This window comes from Salvia miltiorrhiza, chromosome 7, assembly GCF_028751815.1.
Source record: "Salvia miltiorrhiza cultivar Shanhuang (shh) chromosome 7, IMPLAD_Smil_shh, whole genome shotgun sequence".
NCBI lineage: Eukaryota > Viridiplantae > Streptophyta > Magnoliopsida > Lamiales > Lamiaceae > Salvia > Salvia miltiorrhiza.
The window spans coordinates 58,937,162-58,960,233 of NC_080393.1; the positions used below are offsets into that span (position 1 = coordinate 58,937,162).

Consider the following 23,072-nt stretch of genomic DNA (forward strand, 5'->3'; position numbering starts at 1 on the left):
AAACATAAATAAAATTACATTATCCAAAATGGATATTGTGAATCCGAGCCATTTCTAATCATAGTCTTTTATATGCAATGACATTAAACAAAAGTGAAGGTCAATCATTATCTCGTGTAGAATTATTTTTGAAAAAATCAATTTTTAGTCATGGATAATTTTATGTAGCAATTTCTCGAGTGACAAATTGTAGTGGTTTAATTGAGAATTGTGTTATGTGAAAATGACTGACTGTCGGAAAACTACAACTATGAATATTGTATACAAAGAGGTACTGCAAAATATGTACTTCATTCGTCCACAAAAAATGGGATACAGTTACTATATTTAGCATCCACAAAAGATGGGGCACTTTCACTTTAGTACATGAGCCCATCTTTTTTCCTTATATTTTATATATCCATATAAGGGGTATTTTATATTTTGCTTTGATTGCATTGTTGTATTTATTTTAGAAGACTAATAAGTTTTTAAGCTCATTTGTTTTCTGTTCTTTGTTTTGTTTAATTTTATTTTGATATTTTATATTTTTAAAATAAAATTTTATAAATATCATGTAATTAATAAATTGATTTTATATAAGATAATACGTAACTTTTCAATTTTCATAATTTGTGCTACATAAAAATAGTAGCATATGTATGACATTAATATTTGATAAGATTTAAATATACCATTAACTTATAAAATATTTTTACTCAAAAACATAAGATTGTTTCCGTGCATATCACGGATGTAACATTAGCTAAGGTTTTGCAGGAAAGTAAATTAAAGCTTGTGGTTTACACGTGTTGGCCTGTTGGGTATAATTAACTATACTTTTCTTGCTTTCTTTGTTTCTTATATGCTTTTGTTTACTTTTTCTTAATTTCAACATAAACTTCTTCTGTGGAAGGAGTATACGTTACACCCGATATAAAAATCATATTCTAATTGAAAACATGTAAAATCATACATGTTGATAGATGCCAGAATCTTTTTTTACGAGGCAAATCTGCAACCGGTACCAGTCACACTATGTAAATCATGCTCTTATGCTGTAACTCATAATCGATTTTGAACTATTATTTTGTTTAAATAAGTCCCTTTATATTTCATCGACCGAGATATTTTTCTAGAGAATTTGATTAATTAAACCATAATATGACAGTTAAGAAAGGACCTATGGAAATACATACAATATAATATACATGGGTTGCTGCTGGCATTCTGATATATGCATGTTTTGCACAACCGGGTTGACCCTCACCCAAACCGTGATCCACATTCGGATTCAAACTCGCATCCTGACCCAAATCGTGTAAATGACACTATTTGGTTATATAAATGACGCTGTAACATTTTAAAATATTACAGTGTCATTTACAATTTTATAGTGTCAATTGCAAGACGTGTCATTTATATTTCTGAAAAGTGTCAATTATACACAAGTGTCATTTACAATGTTATAGTGACTTTTATACGCAATGTCATTTGTATAACAGAATAGTGTCAATTACAAACAATGTCATTCTATGACAGAATAGTATCATTTACACGATTTGGGTTAGGATGCGAGTTTGAATCAGGATGCGGGTCAGGATCTGGATACGGGTCAACCCAGTTGTACCCAAGACCCGCACCTCTATGTTTTGAGTGTTTGCATGTTAAAGTAGTTACATAATCTGTCAACGTCCGGTCCTAATTAAGGATAATTAAGCCGGGAAATCGTGACTAATGGAGGGAAATTAGAAGCGGGGTAGAAAGGGGATAATCAAACCAGGAAGGATCGCATTTCATCATTAAACAAAGGGATATTTATAATATAACAGAAGTTTAGTCGTATAGACTCAAATAACTAGTAAGTTCAGATATCTCTGACTTAGCCAAATAAACATAAAACTTCTGAGTACGCAGCGGAATATGATTCTGATTACATGTATGAAGACATGTAACCCTAGAGTTCATTACTATATAATAAGATAAAAGAATCCCGCTCGTCACTTCATCACCATCGGCAGCTGCTCAACCTGCACATTTAGAAATATATGCAGGGCTTGAGTACAAAAGTACTCAGTGGGCACGTATGCCTAAGTATAAAATACATGCTTCAAAACTGTAAATTGTCATGCCATAGTAAACAGTATAGCAAGGGAGTTTTTCGCTAAAAGGCCCAAGCTTACTAAATTCATTTGTGATTCTTAAAGTTCGACTGCAGTCTAAGTTCTCTTGTAATATATCATATCTGGAACTTTGTGCCGGAGAGGTGGCCACCTCTCACGGTCACTTGACCGGCCAACCCGCTAGATGACTCACGGTCACTGGTGTACACTAGTCAAGGCAGGATAGCTATCAACTGCTCAAGACCCGAATTCGATTACATGATTAAAGTCACATCAGATAGATATCATACTGAAATTTAAATATTTTATGGCAAGACAATATTTGAAATAACTTCAATTAATTTAGTCATGAAATAACTTGCTTGAACGTAACATTTAAACTCATTTGATATATATGAAAGTAATGCCCACCTGATAGCAAAGCTTTGCTACAGATTAGTAACTCCTTGACGAGCTCTTATTCTTGCGCTCGACCTTTAATCCGAGAAAATAACGTAAGACTTTAAATCGAGGGAAAATTCTCAATTAAATGAGAATGCATAATTTAACTATGCATGAACCTCGTATGCATGAACTATTATTCTAAGATAATAATCAGGGAATTTCTATTGTTAATCCAGGCTATCGGATTTAAACAAAAGCTACGTCTCGTCTCATGAAGCCGGATAATTAACTAAAATTAATCCGTTCTCTTCGGGGTGTTCTAATCCGTCAATTAAATAAACCCCATTCCTCGTAGTCAATAGAAAATAAATAAATACTTCAACTTATTCGCTTTAAAACCTCATAATTAATCGGGCTTAAAAAAAATAGGAACAAGTAATGTTATAAAATTAAATAATTAAAAGGCTCAACATAAGGCAGCCTAATAATTAATTAAATAGAATTGGCTTGAATAATTAACATGAGAGGCCCAATTGAAATAATTCATCGGCTCAAGTAATTAAATAAATCTTGTCTCAATAAATAAATAATTTGATTAGCTGGGCTCAATTAAATAATTCAAACGAGGCCCAACAAAGATAATATAACAGCCCAATTAAAATAAAATAAATGGGCTTCAATTTAAATAAATTCGGCCCAATGAAATAAAATAACCAAGGCCCAACTGAAATGATACAGCAGTCCAAATAAGTGAATAATCAAAGGCCCATATAAATAAATTCAGAGGCCCAATCAGAAATTAAAATCGGTCCATATCAGAGGCCCAATCAGTAATTAAAATCGGCCCATATAAATAATTTCAGAGGCCCAATTACAATAAAATCAAGAAAGCCCAATTAAAATAGAATGCAGTTGGGCTTTCATTAGTAAATTCGGCCCAAAGAGAAATAATAAAGGCCCACATGAAAATAAATACAACAAGGCCCAATGAATAAATAATTAAAGCCCAAAAATTTGGCCCAACTCAATTAAAATAGGAGCCCATTTAAACTAAGCCCAATTTTCATAAATAAGGAAAGAAGCCCAAATCCTTCTTCCCCCAAACATCTCGGTTCTCTCTCTCTCAACATAACAGTCGAGCTCTCTCTCTCTTTTTCTTCCTCTCGTTCCAGCCGAGGCGCTGCCGTCGCCGCTCCGAAATCCGCAGCCGCCGCCTCGCCGTAAAGGAGCTCGGCCGCCGTCTATCTGGTCTTCCGCCTTCGGCCTCCGCTCGAAAAAGGGCGTGGGGTAGCTTCCTCTCCATCCCTTCGTCTGGAACAGGCGTCTGCCCTCTCCGCCATAGGGTGCGCACGGCCGCCGTCTGTTCGCCTTCTCCGTCGTCCGTCTGGCTGGAGTCGCGGTGGAGGCCGAGCCTTCGCTCGTCCTCTCTCCTTCCTCGATTTAATGGGGAATCCCCAAGTGAGGAGCCCTAATTCTCTCAAATCAGAAATCGCCGCCGCTGCTCCTGAAATCTTCGGCGAGGTTGTCGCCTCAAACCGGCGTTGCTCCGCCTGAAATCGCCACCGCCGTCGTGCACCGAGCCGTTGCTGCTGGATTCGGGCGATGGGTATGCCGCCGCTGCTGTTACTCTGAAATCGGCGAGATTCGCCGCGTCGCTGGACTGTCTTGAGGCGCCGCTGCCTCTCCGGCCCTTCCTTTTCGGTCCTTCGAGTTCCGACAAGCAGCAAAGTTCTGCCTCGTCGCCGTTCCGACCGAGCGGAGGTGCGTCGCTTCCGATTCAGAGCAGGCAGTCGCCCACTCCTCACATTAAAGCTAAGTTTCAATTCTCCGTCTCTTTTCTTTTCGTTGCGTGATTGAGTTTCGATATGAGTATAGATTTACTCGAGTAAGAATCTAGTACTTAGCACTCTATGTGTGTGAGCATGCTAGCAAGTCTATATTCGATTTATGAGCTGAGGTTTTTCTCTTTTCCATTTGTGTGTGAAGCATATTGATGTTCTAGGCTTAACTAATCATGCTTGAGGATGCTAGATGCGTATGTTGAGAGGGTGACTGAGATAGTGTAAATACCTTGATGTATAAATGTTGGTTGGCTGTTGTTGCTGAGTTAAATGAGCTGGAATGACTGAACTGAATAGATCGAATGTTGTTGTTTTAGTAATTGCAGTTGGTTAATGGAAGGAGATGAAAGGAGTAAAGCCAAGCTTACCTTGAAGTGGCAGAGCACCGGATGAATGAAAGCCAAATCTCACCTTGGAGTTTCTGGCAGCATCTTAGACTAATTACTTCCCTTGGTTTGCTAGTGATTAAGGGAGTGTTTTGGCTGAACTTGTAGGCTAGGAAGGCAAAGGGGCGATGGAGTGCACTTGAGTGTTGAGTGGTGGTGTTGTATGAATGGGGAGAAAAGCATGGTGGAGCAAAAAGAAAGTTTGTGTAATGATACTGATGACTTTGTATGTTATTATGAGTTGTGGACATCAATGTATCAATGTGATTGGAATATTGTATATTTACATAAATCTCGATTTCGACATGTGATAACTCGCTAAAATCGATAAGTTGTAAAATGAATCTAAATTAAATCCGTAGATTTAATTTGTTCGTTGTCTTGATATATAAATTAAATCCGCAGATTTAATTAACTCACGAGTCGGAAATAATCCACGACTTGAGTAAAAATAAATTCTAATTCCATCTCGCTTAAATAAATAACGTGACTTTGCTAAGTCAGTTATAACTCTGAAATAATATCATTGACTGCTTAAACAATATAAATTCAGGATCATAAGCTGAATTCATATCAGAATAATAACCGTTTTCATTCACTGATGAACATAAATAAACACTCATTACTGGATTTAATATTTATAAAAGAGCGGGTCACTACATACTACCCCTCTTAACAAAAATTTCGTCCCGAAATTTGCATAATTCTTCTAAAACAGTTCGGGGTATTTATCCTTCATTTTGTCTTCAAGCTCCCATGTGGCTTCCTCTTGTCCGTGGTGTCTCCATAAGACTTTCACTGATGTGATTGCCTTATTCCTGAGTTGTTGTACTTTTCGATCTAGAATGGCCTCTGGTCTCTCTTCATAACTCAAGTCTGGGCAAAGGATCATCTCTTCTTGGTGGATTATGTGCTTTGGATCGAAAACGTATTTTCTGAGTTGTGATACGTGGAAAACATTGTGAACGTTTCCAAAACTTGGCGGTAATGCCAACCTATAGGCTACTGGGCCTATTCTTTCCAAAATCTCATAAGGTCCTACGAATCGGGGCCTAAGTTTTCCCTTGACACCAAACCTAGTTATCCCCTTAGTAGGAGATACCTTTAGGAAGACCTTGTCTCCTATTTCAAACTGTAATTCGGTTCGGCGTGCATCAGCGTAAGATTTCTGTCTATCTTGCGCCTCCTTTATTCGCCCTCTGATTTGGCGGACTATCTCAACCATCTCATTTACCATGTCTGGTCCTAAAACTTTTCTCTCACCCACTTCATCCCAATAAAGTGGTGATCTACATTTTCTTCCATACAATGCCTCATATGGTGCCATATCGATAGTCGCCTGGTAACTGTTATTATAGGCAAATTCAATCAACGGCAGTACTACTTCCCAACTTCCACCTCTATCTAACACCACTGTTCTCAACATATCTTCGAGGGTCTGAATTGTCCTTTCAGACTGCCCATCTGTCTGCGGGTGGAAGGCGGTGCTGAAATTTAACCTCGTGCCTAACTCCTTCTGTAAGCTCATCCAAAATCTAGAAGTAAATTTTGAGTCTCGGTCTGAAGTGATCGACACTGGTACTCCGTGTAAGCGTACAATCTCTCGAACATACAACTGAGCTAGCTTGTCTGACCCATGTGTGATCGGTATTGGTATAAAATGAGCACATTTTGTGAGTCGATCCACTATTACCCAAATGGCAGTGTTTCCTTTCTTTGTTTTGGGCAAACTGGTCACAAAATCCATTGCTATGTGCTCCCACTTCCATTCTGGGATTTCCAACGGTTGTAGTTTTCCATATGGCCTTTGATGTAAGGCCTTCACCTGTTGGCATGCTAGGCATTTCTCCACAAATGACGCTATGTCTCTCTTCATTCCTTCCCACCAAAAGTGTTTCTTTAGGTCCTGATACATCTTAGTACTGCCTGGGTGGGCAGTATAAGGGGTATCGTGAGCCTCACTCATGATTTTATCCTTAAGCTCATCATCGTGGGGGATGCATATTCTTCCTTCAAAGAGGATAACATTATCTGATGCTTCTTGATAATTCTTGACGCCTCCTTTCCTTACTGCTTCCCGTAGTTTTTCCATCTTCCCGTCTTTTCTTTGTGCTTCTACGATCATCTTCCTCAAGTTAGGTACTGTTGCCACAACGCTTGCTATCGTCCCTGGTGGTTTAACCACTTCTATGCTCATTTTGCTAAATTCCCTTATGAGCACCGTCTCTCGAGTGATGAGAGCTCCCAATTTAGATTGGGTCTTACGACTCAATGCATCAGCCACTACGTTGGCCTTGCCTGGGTGGTAGTTAATACCGCAGTCATAGTCTTTCACTAGTTCGAGCCATCTCCTTTGTCTCATGTTGAGGTCCTTTTGCTCGAAAAAGTATTTCAGGCTTTTATGATCTGTGAATATTTCACACCTAACTCCATATAGGTGGTGCCTCCAAATCTTTAGCGCATGCACCACTGCAGCTAACTCCAGATCATGAGTCGGGTAATTCAGTTCATGTGGCCTAAGTTGTCGTGACGCATATGCTATCACTCTTCCTTCTTGCATCAGCACGCAACCAAGTCCATTTTTGGACGCGTCTGTGTAGATCATATATTCCTTATCAGCTGTTGGGACGGCTAACACTGGTGCCGTAGTTAACTTCTCCTTAAGTTCTTGGAAGCTCTTCTCGCACTCCTCTGTCCAAGAAAATTTTATTCCCTTCCTGAGTAGTTGCGTCATTGGCCTTGCAATTTTGGAAAATCCTTCCATAAACCTCCGATAGTAACCTGCCAATCCTAAGAAACTTCTTATCTCATTAGGGTTAGTAGGCGATTTCCATTCGCGCACCGCTTGCACTTTTTCAGGGTCCACTTTAATCCCTTCTGATGACACAATATGTCCTAAAAATGTGACTTCGCTGAGCCAAAACTCGCACTTGCTGAATTTGGCGTAAAGGCGCTCCGTCCTCAACGTTTCTAGGACAATTCTCAGATGTTCCTCATGGTCTTTCTCGTTCTTCGAGTAGATCAGGATGTCATCTATGAATACCAAGACAAATTTGTCTAAATACGGATGGAACACTCGATTCATGAGGTCCATGAACACGGCTGGCGCATTAGTTAGCCCGAATGGCACAACTACAAATTCGTAGTGGCCATACCTAGTTCGAAATGCCGTCTTAGGTACGTCTTCTGGTCGAATCTTCAGCTGGTGATAACCAGACCGCAAATCAATCTTCGAGAACACGCTTGCTCCCTTGAGCTGGTCGAAGAGGTCATCTATCCTTGGTAGAGGATATTTGTTCTTTAGTGTCACTTTATTCAGTTCCCTATAGTCTATGCACATTCTCAATGTGCCATCCTTTTTCTTCACAAAAAGTACAGGTGCACCCCAAGGTGATACACTTGGCCTAATGAATCCAAGTTCCAAAAGTTCTTGCAGTTGTATTTTGAGTTCTTCCAATTCTTTAGGAGCCATCCGGTACGGTGCCTTCGAGATGGGAGCTGCCCCGGGCTCCAAATCAATGGTAAACTCAATTGGTCTGTCCGGTGGTGGCCCTGGCAGAATCTCTGGAAATACATCTGAAAAGTCCCGTACAATTGCTACATCTTCTATACTCTTTTCAGTACCCAGTTCTCCGTGCAAGTATACGAGGTAAGCTGGGTATCCCTTCTTCATCATTTTCGTTGCTTGTAGGGCGGAGATGATCATCTTTCTTCTTCCCATACTAATTCCGTGGAAATGTGACGGCTCCCTTCCTGGGGGTCGAAACAATATCTGTCTTTCGTTACAAAGGATGGTGGTATAGTTCTCGGCTAGCCAGTCCATTCCTAGGATTATGTCCACATCTCCCATCGGTATAACATAAGAGTTGTTCACTACAATCTTGTGTGACCCTATGTTCAGTTCTAGGTTCAAGCACACATGATCTACTGTCGTCATCCCTCCTATAGGTGATGATATACTCAACTCCTGGTCAGCTCTTTCCATTTTAAGTTTTAATGTATCAACACATGTACTTGAGATGAAAGTATGCGATGCGCCCGTATCAAATAGAAGTACAACAGGAGTATTGAGTAGCATGCCCATACCTGCCAGGTTTCCCTGGTTGTTCTCGGGCTGCTTCTGCCTCATAGCATAGGCTCTAGCATGACGAGGTTTTTCATGTTGTTTCTGTTGTCGCTGCTGTTGTTGGCGGGCCTGTTGCTGATATGGTTGTTGAGGTTGGGGTTGGTACTGTAGCTGTTGGTGCTGTTGTGGCTGCTGATACTGTGGTTGCTGCCTTGGGTATGATTGGGGCAAAGCTTGAATTGCTCGCAGATGCGGAGCCTGGATAGGTGGGTTTGGCCTTGAACTCGTTCCATGTTGCTTATTCGGGCACCGGTTTGCATAGTGCCCCTTCTGGTTACAGATATAGCAACTATCACTGCCGGCCTTACAGATTCCCACATGATTTTTGTTACATTTGGGGCAATGTGGGGCCCTCTGTTGGTTATTTTCCATCTGTTTCGGTGCACTCTGACCTCCATAGCCCTGTGACTGGAAGACCCGTCCCTGCCATGGCTTCTTCTCACCTTGGTTCGGGTTACTATTGTCCCATCTCCTTTTTCCTTTAAAATTCTGATTATGATTTTGATCATGTGGAGGTGCTGGCGCAGGTACAATTGCAAGTCTTTCTCCTGGCATGGCTGCCTCAATGTCTAACGCTCGACTGAGCGACTCAGTGTAAGACAATCCTCCATGGCTTGCCAAGGCCATCCTAATCTCGTGCCTCAGACCAGCACAAAACTTTTCAGCCATCTTCTCATCTGTGTCCACTTGTTCCGGCGCATATCTAGACATATCGCAGAACATCCTGTCATATTGAGTTACCGACATCTTCCCTTGCTTTAGATTGTAAAATTCAGCTTCCTTCTTCTTGCGGTAGCTCTTGGGTATATACTTGTCATATATACCAGCTTTGAATTGTTCCCAGGTCAGATTTTCTAACTGCTCTGCTGTCATCGTTTTCATTCGTGCTTCCCACCAGAAATCAGCTGACCCAGTCAACTGAAAGGACATACAAGTCAGACGTTCTTGGTCGGTGCAACGCAGGAAGTTGAAAATGCGTTCAATAGCGCGAACCCAAGTTTCAGCTTCTGCCGGGTCTCCTGTCCCGTTGAATGTAGGTGGGTTCTGTCGCAAGAATAATTCTTCAATCCGTCGTTCTGGCTGAACAGGTGGTTGAACTATTTCGGGTTCTGGTTCTGGCACTGTTTCTGGGTCTCTTCTTTCATTTCGGGGAATCCTGCCCCCTCCTCTTGGTCGTCCTCGTTTTGGCGGCATTCTATTGGGTTAAACACAAGTTGTCAGCGCAAAAAAAAACAATAAGGCCATACTATCATTTCTATAGTTACTCTTTAACTCATCGAGTTCTGCTCTTGCTAAAACTTAAGCGAATATATAAATAAAACATAGCGGAACGACTTGCTGCGAAAAACCAATAAGATCACCATATATAACATAGGGAAAATTGCCTCAATGAGGACTTTACATCATCATAAAAATCTAGGTTCAAAGATCTATGTAAGTACCACACATGATGAACTGGCTATTCAGCGAAGCCATTACAAAAAGTACTCAATCACAGAACGCCCCAAGGTTTCGCGTATCCGTACTAATACTAGTCAAAAGATTATGCCGGCATATGGCATACAAAAAGCATTAAAATTATCTATGTTTCTGGAATATTTAAATAACATCATACTAGACATATATATAAACCGGTCTAAGAAGATCGGGTACAAGATCCCTGGGTCGGGGCATGGCTGTCTTCCTCTGGATCCTCTTCCGGATCTTCCTCTGGATCCTCATCTGTTTCTCCGCCAGATGGGTGCGACTCACCCCCTCCTTCACCTGCTGCCTGGCCAATGATGGCTGAGCGAATCATCTTCAAGGTGACTCGAAGAGTTGGGCGGTCGTCCATGGCCGGGGCTTTTCCCTTATTGAGGAAATCAATGGTAGTGGCTAAGACTCTGTCAACGTCGACCATAGCGGCTGCTATCTCTGCCTTGCTCAACTGCCTCGATGACAATGGTGGCTCACAGACTAATGGCACTGAACCCGTGCCAGGTGGAAAATCTCTGTAGGCTTGAGGCCTAGAGGGGCCTGCCTCAGTGTCGTGCCTCCTGGTTTGCCCTAAGATAGGGGCTGCTGGTGGAGTCGGCTCCGGAAGTGGGTCCAATAGTTCGTCGGGCGAAGGTACTCCGACTCGAGCAAGGTCTCCCGGACGTATATACGGCCCTCGAGGAGCATTTCCCCAACGAGTGAATTGTGCCTGGATCTCAGCAGTAAATCCAGAGAAGTCATAATGCAAGTCATAGGACCTGCCAGAACGAGTGATGTAGTGAGCGGAAATCATCCTCGCCCATCCCTGCCATTCTGATGGCAGCAAATCCATTAGCCGCTCCATTCCGTCATAGTCCGATATCCCATGGTCTCTTGCAGCGACCCAGTGTCGATGGAAGCCGGCCAAGAATTGGCCTAAGTCATCACCGTGGCATCGGCGATAAGTAAAATATGAGTTCCTGATAGTATCCGGACTAGCATCTCGACGCAACGGCCGTCGTCTGGTAAAGCGCATCCTCGCCATCTATACATGAAGGTCGCATAATCAAACTCACGAATATCAAAATAGGTGGCAAAAACAGTAGGGTTCAAACATATCTACAACAGTAAGGTAATAATTCTACTTGAGGTCTCGAAATTCAAACCACGGTATTATAATCATAAGAGCCTAACACTAGACTCGAATATATAACTCGTGAAGTCTTAAATATGCTGCAACTAGTACTAATTAGGTTTTTGAAAAGAGATAACTCCGCTATGTTGCAGTTTCCAAACTATGTAGGGGATTCTTATTACTATGAAAAGTGTTCCCACTATACTCTGATTAAGGCAATAGTTGATTCGGTATCCGCCTCGCGTGAATAATCCGAACGAAGATCTATGCCCGTGTCACTATCTCGTGTGTGACACTTTTCTTTACTCCCCATTGTATTTTGTTTGTTGATTTCTCGTCTGGTTCACTAACTTTGTAACTTACTCATCGCCTCAATTTACAGAGAAAAGCAAAAATGTTCTTGCTAAATTCCTTCTATTGTTGTGTTCATAACAGTGATCATGCATCCTTAGCGCATCTAAGTTCATTGAGTAACATCTCCATAAAAAGGCATAAGTAAAATCAACATTTGCATCAAGGCGAAATATAAACTTCAACATTCAAAACTTTTTGTTACATTCCTTTCTGTTGAGCATAGCGATGTGATGAAGTGCTGAGCTTTTGCCGACTGACTCTTTCATACTAGTGATCATACTAGAAAAATTTATTAACTCTAGGGTTCAGAGCAAATGAACTGCTCTGATACCACTCTGTCAACGTCCGGTCCTAATTAAGGATAATTAAGCCGGGAAATCGTGACTAATGGAGGGAAATTAGAAGCGGGGTAGAAAGGGGATAATCAAACCAGGAAGGATCGCATTTCATCATTAAACAAAGGGATATTTATAATATAACAGAAGTTTAGTCGTATAGACTCAAATAACTAGTAAGTTCAGATATCTCTGACTTAGCCAAATAAACATAAAACTTCTGAGTACGCAGCGGAATATGATTCTGATTACATGTATGAAGACATGTAACCCTAGAGTTCATTACTATATAATAAGATAAAAGAATCCCGCTCGTCACTTCATCACCATCGGCAGCTGCTCAACCTGCACATTTAGAAATATATGCAGGGCTTGAGTACAAAAGTACTCAGTGGGCACGTATGCCTAAGTATAAAATACATGCTTCAAAACTGTAAATTGTCATGCCATAGTAAACAGTATAGCAAGGGAGTTTTTCGCTAAAAGGCCCAAGCTTACTAAATTCATTTGTGATTCTTAAAGTTCGACTGCAGTCTAAGTTCTCTTGTAATATATCATATCTGGAACTTTGTGCCGGAGAGGTGGCCACCTCTCACGGTCACTTGACCGGCCAACCCGCTAGATGACTCACGGTCACTGGTGTACACTAGTCAAGGCAGGATAGCTATCAACTGCTCAAGACCCGAATTCGATTACATGATTAAAGTCACATCAGATAGATATCATACTGAAATTTAAATATTTTATGGCAAGACAATATTTGAAATAACTTCAATTAATTTAGTCATGAAATAACTTGCTTGAACGTAACATTTAAACTCATTTGATATATATGAAAGTAATGCCCACCTGATAGCAAAGCTTTGCTACAGATTAGTAACTCCTTGACGAGCTCTTATTCTTGCGCTCGACCTTTAATCCGAGAAAATAACGTAAGACTTTAAATCGAGGGAAAATTCTCAATTAAATGAGAATGCATAATTTAACTATGCATGAACCTCGTATGCATGAACTATTATTCTAAGATAATAATCAGGGAATTTCTATTGTTAATCCAGGCTATCGGATTTAAACAAAAGCTACGTCTCGTCTCATGAAGCCGGATAATTAACTAAAATTAATCCGTTCTCTTCGGGGTGTTCTAATCCGTCAATTAAATAAACCCCATTCCTCGTAGTCAATAGAAAATAAATAAATACTTCAACTTATTCGCTTTAAAACCTCATAATTAATCGGGCTTAAAAAAAATAGGAACAAGTAATGTTATAAAATTAAATAATTAAAAGGCTCAACATAAGGCAGCCTAATAATTAATTAAATAGAATTGGCTTGAATAATTAACATGAGAGGCCCAATTGAAATAATTCATCGGCTCAAGTAATTAAATAAATCTTGTCTCAATAAATAAATAATTTGATTAGCTGGGCTCAATTAAATAATTCAAACGAGGCCCAACAAAGATAATATAACAGCCCAATTAAAATAAAATAAATGGGCTTCAATTTAAATAAATTCGGCCCAATGAAATAAAATAACCAAGGCCCAACTGAAATGATACAGCAGTCCAAATAAGTGAATAATCAAAGGCCCATATAAATAAATTCAGAGGCCCAATCAGAAATTAAAATCGGTCCATATCAGAGGCCCAATCAGTAATTAAAATCGGCCCATATAAATAATTTCAGAGGCCCAATTACAATAAAATCAAGAAAGCCCAATTAAAATAGAATGCAGTTGGGCTTTCATTAGTAAATTCGGCCCAAAGAGAAATAATAAAGGCCCACATGAAAATAAATACAACAAGGCCCAATGAATAAATAATTAAAGCCCAAAAATTTGGCCCAACTCAATTAAAATAGGAGCCCATTTAAACTAAGCCCAATTTTCATAAATAAGGAAAGAAGCCCAAATCCTTCTTCCCCCAAACATCTCGGTTCTCTCTCTCTCAACATAACAGTCGAGCTCTCTCTCTCTTTTTCTTCCTCTCGTTCCAGCCGAGGCGCTGCCGTCGCCGCTCCGAAATCCGCAGCCGCCGCCTCGCCGTAAAGGAGCTCGGCCGCCGTCTATCTGGTCTTCCGCCTTCGGCCTCCGCTCGAAAAAGGGCGTGGGGTAGCTTCCTCTCCATCCCTTCGTCTGGAACAGGCGTCTGCCCTCTCCGCCATAGGGTGCGCACGGCCGCCGTCTGTTCGCCTTCTCCGTCGTCCGTCTGGCTGGAGTCGCGGTGGAGGCCGAGCCTTCGCTCGTCCTCTCTCCTTCCTCGATTTAATGGGGAATCCCCAAGTGAGGAGCCCTAATTCTCTCAAATCAGAAATCGCCGCCGCTGCTCCTGAAATCTTCGGCGAGGTTGTCGCCTCAAACCGGCGTTGCTCCGCCTGAAATCGCCACCGCCGTCGTGCACCGAGCCGTTGCTGCTGGATTCGGGCGATGGGTATGCCGCCGCTGCTGTTACTCTGAAATCGGCGAGATTCGCCGCGTCGCTGGACTGTCTTGAGGCGCCGCTGCCTCTCCGGCCCTTCCTTTTCGGTCCTTCGAGTTCCGACAAGCAGCAAAGTTCTGCCTCGTCGCCGTTCCGACCGAGCGGAGGTGCGTCGCTTCCGATTCAGAGCAGGCAGTCGCCCACTCCTCACATTAAAGCTAAGTTTCAATTCTCCGTCTCTTTTCTTTTCGTTGCGTGATTGAGTTTCGATATGAGTATAGATTTACTCGAGTAAGAATCTAGTACTTAGCACTCTATGTGTGTGAGCATGCTAGCAAGTCTATATTCGATTTATGAGCTGAGGTTTTTCTCTTTTCCATTTGTGTGTGAAGCATATTGATGTTCTAGGCTTAACTAATCATGCTTGAGGATGCTAGATGCGTATGTTGAGAGGGTGACTGAGATAGTGTAAATACCTTGATGTATAAATGTTGGTTGGCTGTTGTTGCTGAGTTAAATGAGCTGGAATGACTGAACTGAATAGATCGAATGTTGTTGTTTTAGTAATTGCAGTTGGTTAATGGAAGGAGATGAAAGGAGTAAAGCCAAGCTTACCTTGAAGTGGCAGAGCACCGGATGAATGAAAGCCAAATCTCACCTTGGAGTTTCTGGCAGCATCTTAGACTAATTACTTCCCTTGGTTTGCTAGTGATTAAGGGAGTGTTTTGGCTGAACTTGTAGGCTAGGAAGGCAAAGGGGCGATGGAGTGCACTTGAGTGTTGAGTGGTGGTGTTGTATGAATGGGGAGAAAAGCATGGTGGAGCAAAAAGAAAGTTTGTGTAATGATACTGATGACTTTGTATGTTATTATGAGTTGTGGACATCAATGTATCAATGTGATTGGAATATTGTATATTTACATAAATCTCGATTTCGACATGTGATAACTCGCTAAAATCGATAAGTTGTAAAATGAATCTAAATTAAATCCGTAGATTTAATTTGTTCGTTGTCTTGATATATAAATTAAATCCGCAGATTTAATTAACTCACGAGTCGGAAATAATCCACGACTTGAGTAAAAATAAATTCTAATTCCATCTCGCTTAAATAAATAACGTGACTTTGCTAAGTCAGTTATAACTCTGAAATAATATCATTGACTGCTTAAACAATATAAATTCAGGATCATAAGCTGAATTCATATCAGAATAATAACCGTTTTCATTCACTGATGAACATAAATAAACACTCATTACTGGATTTAATATTTATAAAAGAGCGGGTCACTACATAATCTAACAATGTGAAACCATCTCCTTTTCTTGTATTTGACATGTGATGCCATTTTCAATGCCTTCTTCTCTAATTACTTTAAACTAAGTTCACTAATATTAATCATGTGGATTATAACTAATCATTTTTTCAGACACCTCGTGGCACACACTGGTTTCTCGCTTTAATTTATTCAGTTCTTTTCCTGGATTGGAAGAAAGGAATTGGCCATCTCAATATTGTTATATACACATCCTGACCTGATTCTCTTCAAGTTGATTATAAATAAAGGACTCGTGATTGCTTGCATGTAGAAGAAAATTAATTAGAAAGAAAAAAAAAATGGTTGAAGAAGCAGCCAAAAAGAATCTATATGATGCTGCAAGAAAGGGGGAATTAGCAAAATTTCAACAAATTCTCCAACAAGATCCATTCCTTCTCGATGAAGTTTCATTTGAAAGTGCAGGAAATCTTCTGCATGTAGCAACAATGTGGCGACAAGCAGCCATCGTTGAAGAGGTGCTGAAGATCAATCCACGGCTTGCTACGAGTTTGGACTCGAGAAATTCGTCGCCTCTTCACATCGCAGCTGCGGAGGGGAGCCTCGAGATAGTGAAGAAGTTGTTATCAGTAGCCCGGGAGGCGTGCTGGTGGCGAGACTGTCATGATATGAACCCGATTCATGTCGCAGCCATGAATGGGCATGCAGAGGTGTTGAAGGAGCTGCTTCAGCTGGATCTGTTTCCTGCAATGGAGAGGGTGCATCGTGGGCAGACCGTGTTGCATCTGTGTGTGAAACATGGTCAGCTTAGCACGTTGCAGGTTTTGGTGGACAAGTTTGATGAATTTCTGGATGCAAAGGATGATGATGGGGAGACAATATTGCATTTGGCTGCTAGGTCCAATCACCAAAAGGTAAGCACCAATTATTTATTTATTTTTTTATCAGATTTAATTCTATGTGGACTCCTAAATTTTAACGAAGAAGAAAATGAGAAAATGTTATGGGGTCCACATAAAATTAAATATTGGGGGATTTTTATTCGGATCAAATTTCAAAAACCTCAATATTTATTAAAATATTGTCCTAATTTGTCATTTTGTTCCATCAACAAAAAAATGTCCTAATCTATTAATTTTTAGTAATCCCTCTGTCCTGATCAATGTACCCCACTTTTCTCGTTGCGGATTCTAAAAAAATTTAGATAAGCGTATTGTGAATACTGGAGTTTGGGTCCCACAATAAATGTGAGTAGTGTCTAAAAATGTGGAGTCAGGGGATTTTTTAGGACAGTAACTTAGATTAATTTTGAAATTAGGAAAATAACTTTCAGACTTGTAAAAATAGGACACTAATTTTTTTTAGAGTAAAATAGGACACTAATTAATAAGCATCGTAAAAATAGGACATTTCTCAGTCGATAATTGGCCGAAAAATGTCCCGCGGATGCAATATTTATTAATTAGTGTCCTATTTTACTCTTAAAAAAAATTAGTGTCCTATTTTTACAAGTCCAAAAGTTATTGTCCTAATTTCCAAATCAATCTAAGTTACTGTCCTAAAAAACCCTCGAACTCAAAAATGTGTGGTGGAGTGAAGTTTGAGTCCCACATTAATAAAATATGTCGTGAGTGGAGTTTGTGTCCCACATTAGAGATGTTAATGTGGGTAGTTTTTAAAAATATGTGGTGGAGAAGTGGAATTTAGGTCCCAAATTAATAAATTGTATTGTTTTTAAAAATAGAAAGGGAACATTTATTTTGGGCATACTAAAATGGTAAAAAGGGAACATTAATCGTGGACGGATGGAGTACTATTTTATGGGTCTCTTTCTATACTCACTAACATGAGGGTCATATATATTCTCCACTCACTAACTTAATTGACTTTTTTCATTTTTCTTCATTTATTGGTCATTTTCTTCACTCAATAAATAAACAATACAATTCTTAAAATCTGTGCCTCCCTTTTTTAATACATTTCGTGGAAGTAGGGAGTACAATTTTTCTTAATCCTTGTGCCCAAAAGTTTTGGGACAACAATAATGGGACGGATGGAGTATATATTTTTAAACAATAAATCTATGCAGCCACATTATGGTCACCCACAAATTACTTAAATTAAAATATTTTGATTTATTTAATTTATTTTTTTAAAATAAAAATAGGATTTAGTTATTTTATTATATTCTTTACATTGTACTCATTTTTTTTTTAAATAGCATTTTTATTTTTATTTTATTTTTTAATAAAAATAAAAAAAGTTACCAAAAATTTACAAAAAAATAACTACAATGTAAAGAATACAATGAAATAACTAAATCTTATTTTTATTTTAAAAAATGAGTTACAAAAATTAATTTTTTTTTCAATTTAAGTAATTTGTGGGCGGCCATAATGTGGCTGTTCAACATCACCCATTTTTAAATGAATAGAAAAAATTCCATTGTTTTCACATGTTTTGTAAAATAAATATTCTCTTTCTTTATGAAACATCTTTCTAATGGGAGTTGACATTAGTTTTAAAAAAATGTTACTTGTGTATTTGATGAAAATTAGAAAAAAAAGCGATACAAGTGACCGATGGCCCAATGTGGTGGACCAGCAGTGGCAATGTATATGTGAAAATTGTAAGCGTGATAATTAGTGGGGTTGTTTCTAAACATAAACTAATAAGATTTTTTTTGGACAAACAAAAATAAAAAAAAATTAGGAAAATGTTAAGTGGATGGTGGGAGTAATTTTTTTTCGATCGGGATGAAAATTTTTCCTTAGGTAGCTCTTTTTCCTCTTTATCACTCCAATTTTGAATAATTTTATGTGTTAATGGGTAAAAATGCTCATATGCATATCTTCTAATTAAAAATGTCCGCTTTTATGAAAAACTTGATAACATGCTCAAAATAAAGTGAATGGTTGAAATTGCCTTTGGATGTTGATGAATTTACATTATTTTTTGTGTAAAGTTTTACACTTTTCCGACACAAGTACAACTACTTTTCCGATAACAAGCTATTTTTGTCTTTGTAAGTGCATTAATTGAGACATTATAGGGATTTAGTCAGTTTGAGCATAAACACAATAATTTAATGAAAAAAATGACATTTTCATTATAATTCAACAACAACGAGCATATTTTATTTTTAATCTAATCTGTGTGATGATATTATCACGAAAGAAAGGATGGGCGTCTACCTTACAAAATTTGGGATAAAGAGATGAAGACTACCAAAATTTGAAAAAAAGAAAAAAAAAGAAAAAAAAAATCTTATCACTTAATTTCTGGTGATAAATTGCAACCACAGATATCTATATATTTCATATCTATACTATATTAAAAAGTAAGTTTTCAATTTGAAATCAATTTCAAAATTGAGTGACAATTTTGTAGTTATAATAAAATTGAAGATTTATGTTTAAACTATATATTTTTCTTTTCATTTTCATTTTCTATAACTTTTTATTTGTTGTTACATTTCTTTCCAAAATTGTGAAATTCGATTAATTATAAAATATTTAATATGCATATCAAATTAAAGATCACGATTAGAGCTTTAATATGATATATTTTATGAAAATATTTGATTTAAAATGTAAAAATTAAATTTGTTTAAATATTAAAGTTTTATAAATTTCTCTCTCCACTCTCATCTTTTTTGAATAAATATATTTTAATTAAATTGTTTTTAATTAGTATTTTATTTTAATTTTTTGAACTTTTTTTTTGTTTTTGTTTTTCATAATATCAAATTTTATAATTGTTAATTCTTTTTAATTTTTTATTATATTTATAAATATAATAATTGAATTAGTATTAACTTTATATAAACATAAAAATTAAAAATGTTTTCCCGATGCATTGCACGGCATGCAAATGCTAGTGAAGTTTGTATCTTGCAGAAAGAAAAATAAAAGAACATGTCACTAATATCAGCAATTTGAAAGTTGAAATTGTACGTTTGAATTAGTTGGGTGGAATTAAACTAATTGTTATATCAAAATCACAGATCACAGCATACCTTATGGGAAGCGATAAAATAACAAAGGATTGGTTGAGCAAAATATCGCTGATTATGTCCACTAAGCTGAGATCTCGTCGAGACAAGAGATCATTAAAAAAAATAAAACTCTTACAAATTTTGTCTACTGCTTTGACAATGCTCGATAACGTGCCCAAGTTGAGAGACGTGACGATGGTGGTGGCGTCGCTGATCGCCACGATGGCGTTCCAGGCTGCCGTCAGCCCTCCCGGCGGCGTGTGGCAGGACGACACGTCATCACACACCGCCGGGAAAGCTGTGATGGAATCTGTTCATCCCAAGATGTACAAACACTTCATTCGTGCAAACACCACGGCTTTCGTTTCGTCTCTCTTCACGATCTTCCTCATCACCAGCACCTACGGCGTGCCATCGATAAACTTCGTCTTCGACATTATCGCCGAGTACGCGATGTGGGTGTCTCTGGCAGCCATTGGAGTGAGCTATGGAGCTTCCTTGATGATGACTAATTCCATGGAGGCACTGTCAATTTCCCATATTGTTGCCGTTGTAGTCTCAGTGTTCCTCGTCGTCTACTTATCAGCATGCCTCTACACTTTTATAGAGACCATGAGAAAATTAACAAAAAAACTATACCATTTTCATGGATGAGAGGGAGGGAATTTTAAGGGTTCTTGAAGGAAACAACGATGACGATGGTGTCAGCATGCATTAGAAACGAAGATGGAATGGAATAATGGATCAGAGCCATCCATGGGTAAAGAGTGCTTCTTTAGGCGTGTTTAGGTTTTGTTATTTTTCAAACTTGTGTTTGCCTTTCCAAAAGTCTTTTAAGTCTTTTTAATTAGTTAATAATTCATTATTCCATAATTGATGTATGTAATTTTTATACGGGGTAATAGCCGAAAAATATATATACAAGGTTTTTTTATTTTATGGTTTATATCACGACCCTCTAATTTGACTTCCAAATACACCAATTTTAAATTTGTTTGCAAATTTTTCGATTGAAAATTGTTTTTTATTATTGTGATTTTTTTAATTATTAATAAATTTTATTTTAATTAATATAAATTTTAATTTTAATTTTAATAAGATGCTAGATTTTAAAATTGAAAATGTTAATCTGAATGAATTTAATCTAATATTTAAATTAACATAATGTTTATTATTAATTAATCTAACTCATAAATAATAATATTTTTATATTTTTATATAATTTAAAATTTTAAAAATAATAAAATAAATTGTACCCGTGCATCGCACAGGAGCGCAAACTAGTTAAACCAAAATAAATAATATGACAGTTAATTAAGAAAGGACCTATGAAAACATAATATGGGTTGCTGCTGGCATTCTGGTATAGGTTTTCAATGTTTGGAAAAGTAGTTACATAATCTAACAATGTGAAACCATCTCCTTTTTTTTTTTTTTTTTTTTTGTAGGTGACATATACTGATACCATTTTTAATGATTTCTTCTCTAATTACTTTTAAACTAAGTTCAGTAATGTTAATGTGGATTATAGCTAACCATTTTTAGACACCTCGTGGCACATACACATGTACAGGTTTCTTGGCCTTGTGAAAATGCTTTAATTTATTCACTTTTAATAAAGTAGAGCTTCAATTCTTTTCCTTGCTTGGAAGAAAGGAATTGGCCATCTCAATATTGGTATATACACATTCCTGACCTGATTCTTCAAGTTAATTATAAATAAAGGACTAAGACATCACGTGCTTATATGTCAAAGAAAATTTATTAGACAAATGCCATTGACAGAGTTGGAAAAAAATGGTTGGAGAGGCAGCATAAAAGAAACTATATGATGTATCCACATTTGCTTATTGCTATATACTTATTTGATTTTTGGCATGATTATAAATATTATTTAGTGATAAACGACGACAACCACTTGACTAAGATGGTCTCACGCAAGAGTACCCCACTTATCTATAGTTATAAGGACTCCAAAATAACTGATGAAAAGCCTCACATTGACTGAATTGATGACATATGTTATATTTTCTAAACCTTAAACCATGTAAATTAAATCATATATCTTGAATACTAAACTCTAATAGAAATATTTACTTTTAATAAGTATAAGATATACATTTGTTCGCACAAATGTATATTTATGTTAATATAAGTATTTACCTTCATTCAATACTCCCTCCGTCCCACGAAGCGTGACCCATTTTTCTTTTTGGGTTGTCCCACAAAGCTTGACCTGTTTCCAAAAATAGCAAAAAATTTACCCTTTATTCACCTTTTCACTTTTTCACCTACCACACTTAACACACAAAATATCAATTTCTTAATTCCCGTGCCGAAAAGAAATGGGTCACGCTTCATGGGACGGAGGGAGTATAAAGCATTATACATATCATGATCAATAATTACATTTTCTTACCAATAATTACTTTTTCTTACGATAATAATTATTTGATCAAATAGCTAAAAGTACAAATTCTCATGAATAAAAGTAACAATTATCGTGAACAAATGTAATAATTTAGAAACATTACAATTCATTGTAGCAATAATTACTTTTTATTATGTCAATAATTAATTACTTCACCAAATAGTTAAGAATAAAAAGTAATAATTGATATATATGGATAAATGTATATTTATTGTAATTATTGTTGTAATAAAAAGTAATTATTGTTATAATAAAAAGTAATTATTATTATAAAGAAAGGTAATGTTTTTGAAACATTACATTTCTTCACAATATTGATGTTAATTACTTATATTAACATAAGTATACATTTGTGCGAACAAATGTATATCTTATGCTTATTAAAAGTAATAATTATTATGAACAAATGTAATAATTTGGGGCGCGGGTTAGGGTTCCGGGTCCGGGTCCGGGTCCGGGTCCGGGTGCGGGTTAAACCCACTGCATCCCATGCGGTCAACCGCATGCAATATTTTGCATTTTTCCTTCCTTGTTTTCACGTCAATGATGGATAATATTATCCATCTTTAAAGTGAAAATAAGGAAGAAAAAATGGTGAAGGTACACCCGGGTATACAGTATCATTTCTATAACATGATAATGCCATTTGGTGTTAGTGTCATTTTAATATAGTGTTAGTGTCATTTTAATATAGTGTTATTTATATAACATGATAGTATTATTTTTAATATAAAAAAGTGTTAGTGTCATTTTAAGATAGTATTAGTGTAAGTATCATTTAGTGTTAGTGTTAGTGTTAGTGTCATCTACACCTAGGTGTAGTACACCCGGATG

General features: G+C 37.7%; 1 protein-coding gene and 2 long non-coding RNA genes across 3 annotated transcripts; 1 reads left to right on the forward strand and 2 right to left on the reverse strand.

The window, feature by feature from the left end:
* Window positions 1-1,785: 1,785 nt before the first annotated feature.
* LOC130995186 (uncharacterized) lies at window positions 1,786-2,816 on the reverse strand. The gene is made up of 2 exons (XR_009092087.1): window positions 2,514-2,816; window positions 1,786-2,009 (listed from the first exon to the last, which is right to left on the reverse strand). It is a non-coding gene; the product is annotated as an uncharacterized LOC130995186 (long non-coding RNA).
* Window positions 2,817-12,239: 9,423 nt separating this feature from the next.
* LOC130995223 (uncharacterized) lies at window positions 12,240-13,270 on the reverse strand. The gene is made up of 2 exons (XR_009092103.1): window positions 12,968-13,270; window positions 12,240-12,463 (listed from the first exon to the last, which is right to left on the reverse strand). It is a non-coding gene; the product is annotated as an uncharacterized LOC130995223 (long non-coding RNA).
* A 2,820-nt stretch (window positions 13,271-16,090) lies between these two features.
* On the forward strand, window positions 16,091-20,753 carry LOC130995202 (ankyrin repeat-containing protein NPR4-like). The gene is made up of 2 exons (XM_057920359.1): window positions 16,091-16,724; window positions 19,817-20,753. The coding sequence occupies exons 1-2, from the start codon at window positions 16,152-16,154 to the stop codon at window positions 20,459-20,461; spliced, it is 1,218 nt and encodes a 405-aa protein (XP_057776342.1). The 5' UTR covers window positions 16,091-16,151; the 3' UTR covers window positions 20,462-20,753.
* The last annotated feature ends 2,319 nt before the right edge of the window (window positions 20,754-23,072 follow it).